The sequence below is a fragment of the Mugil cephalus genome, chromosome 14, assembly GCF_022458985.1.
Source record: "Mugil cephalus isolate CIBA_MC_2020 chromosome 14, CIBA_Mcephalus_1.1, whole genome shotgun sequence".
Lineage (NCBI taxonomy): Eukaryota > Metazoa > Chordata > Actinopteri > Mugiliformes > Mugilidae > Mugil > Mugil cephalus.
Window position 1 is genome coordinate 24,753,599 of NC_061783.1, and position 3,791 is coordinate 24,757,389.

General features: G+C 41.0%; 1 gene segment (V, D, J or C); it reads left to right on the forward strand.

The window, feature by feature from the left end:
* The first annotated feature begins 1,362 nt into the window (after positions 1–1,362).
* On the forward strand, positions 1,363–3,169 carry LOC125020343. The segment is given in 3 exon segments: positions 1,363–1,414; positions 1,522–1,876; positions 3,127–3,169. Coding segments are annotated over 3 exon segments (450 nt in total).
* Positions 3,170–3,791: the final 622 nt, after the last annotated feature.

Genomic DNA, 3,791 nt, shown 5'->3' on the forward strand with positions numbered 1-3,791 from the left:
AACTATGTGTGGAAGTTCTCTCACAGCTGATGGACATGTTCAGATCTTGGAGACACAGAAAGAGAGAGAGAGAGAGAGAGAAACCACTGGTTCTTATATTAAATATTGAGGAGAGAAACTGCTGACAAACTGATTCAGATTCATCCCAATCAAAAACTGTGGGTTACAAGTACAATATAAACTCTTTTGATACCTCACAACCTCATCTTAACGTTGGTTGACCAGGACAACAAGACAAGGGAAAACCTGAGTAACCTAACACAGCTATGATGAGGACAATTTGACACACAACAACCAACAGAGGACGTGGCATGGATTAGACCAGATCACCAACAACACGGACAACTCTGCAGTAACTGTTGGAGCTGATACTATGGTCTAAACCACATATGTTCTTCTCTTTCCTCTGACCACTTTTGAAAGGTACTGACTAGGGATGTCCGATAATATCAGCCAACCGATAATATCGGCCGATATTAGCCTATTTTTGTAATATCTGTTCATATCATTATCAGTTTTACCACCGATAATGAAAACAGATAACATAATGCCCGGATTCTGCTGCTGCTGATGCTGCTTGTGGGATCCTGAGACATTTACCGGCGCGCGATTGATGACCTTATCAAACCGCACCCGGAGCCAAAGCAACAACACAGTGTAGCTAGTGTGGCAGGTTGCTTGCTGCTTAAATTAGTCTGGGTGGGGAAAAAAAATGCCCACATATATCAGTATACCATATTGGGTGATACCGGAATTGGAAATTAAGAATTTGGATAAAATCGGCTATCAGATATCGGCAAAAAGTCAATATCGGAAATCCCTAGAACTGACCACTGCAGACCAGGAACAAGCCTCAAGAGCTGCAGTTCAGGAGATGTTCTGTCCCAGTCATCCAGACATCACAGTCTGGTTCTTGTCGAAGTCAAATCCTTCCAATGGAACTCTAGCATCAACATAGTACATCATGAAAACCTTTCAGTGGTTTTAAGTTGACTCAATAAAACAACTTATATTTAGTTGACTAAAAAAACACCATGGAATGAAAAATAAATCAGTCTCTTTGTAAAATCCTGATTAATAGTAACATGAAACATCATTTCAGATTTATCTTGGAGGGAAAATATCAGCACCACATGATAATAAACTCTGTTAGATATAATTTATTTATAGATGTTGATTTAAAACATCATCACTGACTCATTTTAATAAAGAGTCAGAGCATTTCCATAGAGAGTGACTTTGCATCAGCAGCACCATGCTCCAGTGCTCTGGGAGAGTTTATAGTTCTGAGAGTTGAAGACTGGATGACTGACAGCTGTCCTTCATGACAACAGAAGCCACAGAAATCCTCCTCATCAAAACATGACTTTGATCTGCGTCCTCATCTGGACTCTCCTCTGCTGCTGCTTCACAGGTAAAGTCCAGAGAATCAAACTCCTCTCCTCTATCAACATCCGTCCCTCTGAAATGAAGCCCACAAAACCATCAAGCTGCTTTATGTTTTTGTCTCTGTATCCTCAGAGTCCAGAGACCATGTCACAGTGACTCAGCCTGGATCAGTGAGGTCTGGTCTGGGAGGAACCGTCACCATCAACTGTAGGACCAGTCAGGAGGTTCGTTTCCACATGGTCTACAGCGGCGGCTACGTCTCCAGCATTCACTACTTTTTATCCTGGTACCAACAGAGAGATGGAGGAGTTCCCAAACTTCTCATTTACTATGCTAACAATAGAGCATCAGGGATTCCAGATGGTTTTTCAGGCAGTGGAAGAAACTCTGACTTCACTCTGACCATCAGTGGAGTCCAGGCTGAAGATGCAGCAGTTTATTACTGTCAGAGTCTTCATAGCATCAACAGTCAGTATGTGTTCACACAGCGAAAAAGCGTCGTACAAAAACCTCCCTCAGTCAGACTGAACAGAAACTGAAGTGACTGCTGCAGCTGGAAGCTACTGCAGAGACTGATACAGTTCACTGAACACACAAACCAGACGTTGGTTCAAAACTTCATACATCATCATATTTATATGTGACATTTAAAAAGAAAAACATCTAAAACACATCTATTGATTAATGTTCAGTGTGTGTTGTCATGGATAGTAGCAGATGTCTGTAGTCCAACTCATTATTAGTCTCTAATAGACAATTAGTTCAGATCAACTTTCAGTTTATCACATAACTTCATCACTGTAGTGAAATAAAACCTGAAAGAGCCAGAATGTTTCAGTCACTATTAAAGGATGAAAAGTTAAATGTATAGATAAAAACTCAAAGTTTTTAAATGACCTCAAATTAAAACTAAAACCCACATGACTTATAACCGGGGCAGCTGTACACCCCTGACCATACCTCAACGCCACTATGGGACTTTCACCCAGAGAATAAAACACTGAATACAGGTTCTTATGTTTCAAGGAGAAAAGGAGCAGAGAGGTGAATTTCTAGTTGTGAACAATTTAATTTTTATTACAAGTAAATCTGACATCAGTTAAATAGGAGGAGGACTGGGCTTAAAAACAAGGCTGTATCACAAAAATATCTCTACATGCTAAAATGTCACTACACTGAAGTGTTTACCAGCACAAGGTGACTGTCACAGAGGCCTACATGGGTGGGGGAGTGAAGGGGAGAGGGGCCACCACCAGCAGCTATCCGAAGGGGGGTCACACAAACTGCAAAGCAAAAGACACAAATTATGACATAAAACATGCAAATAAAACTGAAATGAGGAAACCCTCCACCCAGGGAGCCACCACCTGCACACCTATGACCAGCCCACCTGTACTGGCACTGACAGAACCCCAGAACAGAATTAACTCAAAAAACAAAGAAACCAAGAAACAAAAACACTAAACTGACTAACTGGACTGGGGAGAAAACAAAGCTCCCTTAACACAATTTATAATGAAAACACTAGATGAACCAAGGTAACCATAAGTACACAAAATATATTTTGAAAAAGGGGCAAAAGCAGCTCAGCTACAGCAGCAGGAGCCCACATCACTTCTCCGTTCCTGGAGTTGAACATTATACAGTCACACATCCACACATGACGAGCGCTGCACAGACGGGGGGAGGGAGCGCGGTGACTAGTCCCCTTTAGTGCTCAGTCTCTCACCTACACAGATGCAAGGGAAGAACTAAGAGCATGTGCCAGAAGTATGTTTGACAGAAAGACAAAGAGCATACTTTGACTAGACATCGTCATTCATTGAACAGATGCAGGGTCAGGAGAGCGTGAGGCAAAAACCTACCACTGCCTGCAGCTACATTTAAATACAACCAGGAGGTGATAGCCTCACCTGTTGGGAATCACTGATTGGAGGGGGTGTGGCCCAACAGGCAGAGAAGGGAGGGGGAGCTCTACCCACCACAGATTTATTATTACATTAACTAGAATTAAAGTATATTTTAGCTGGTTAAAAATGATTGTGAAAACATATTTAATACACACATATAATTCATTAGTTTCCTGAACTGAGACACTGATCCTCAGAGAGTAGCTGCAAAGTGATAAAACCTGATGTTTACTTGTAGTTGATGAATTAGATCTAAAGATTAAATGTGACTGTGATGAGATGCATTCAGGAAATATTAAAAAACAAGATGATGATTATGTTGTTGAAGAGAGAACAGAGACAAAGTATTTGACTTGAAGAAAAAACTTTATTGTGTTGAAACATGAAAAATACGAGAAGCTGAAGAATAATGATGTTGAGTTGGTTTCGTGGTAGAAATAAAGAGACAGAGAAAAGCCAGAGACCAGAGAGAGAGTGAAAGCAGTGTGAGAG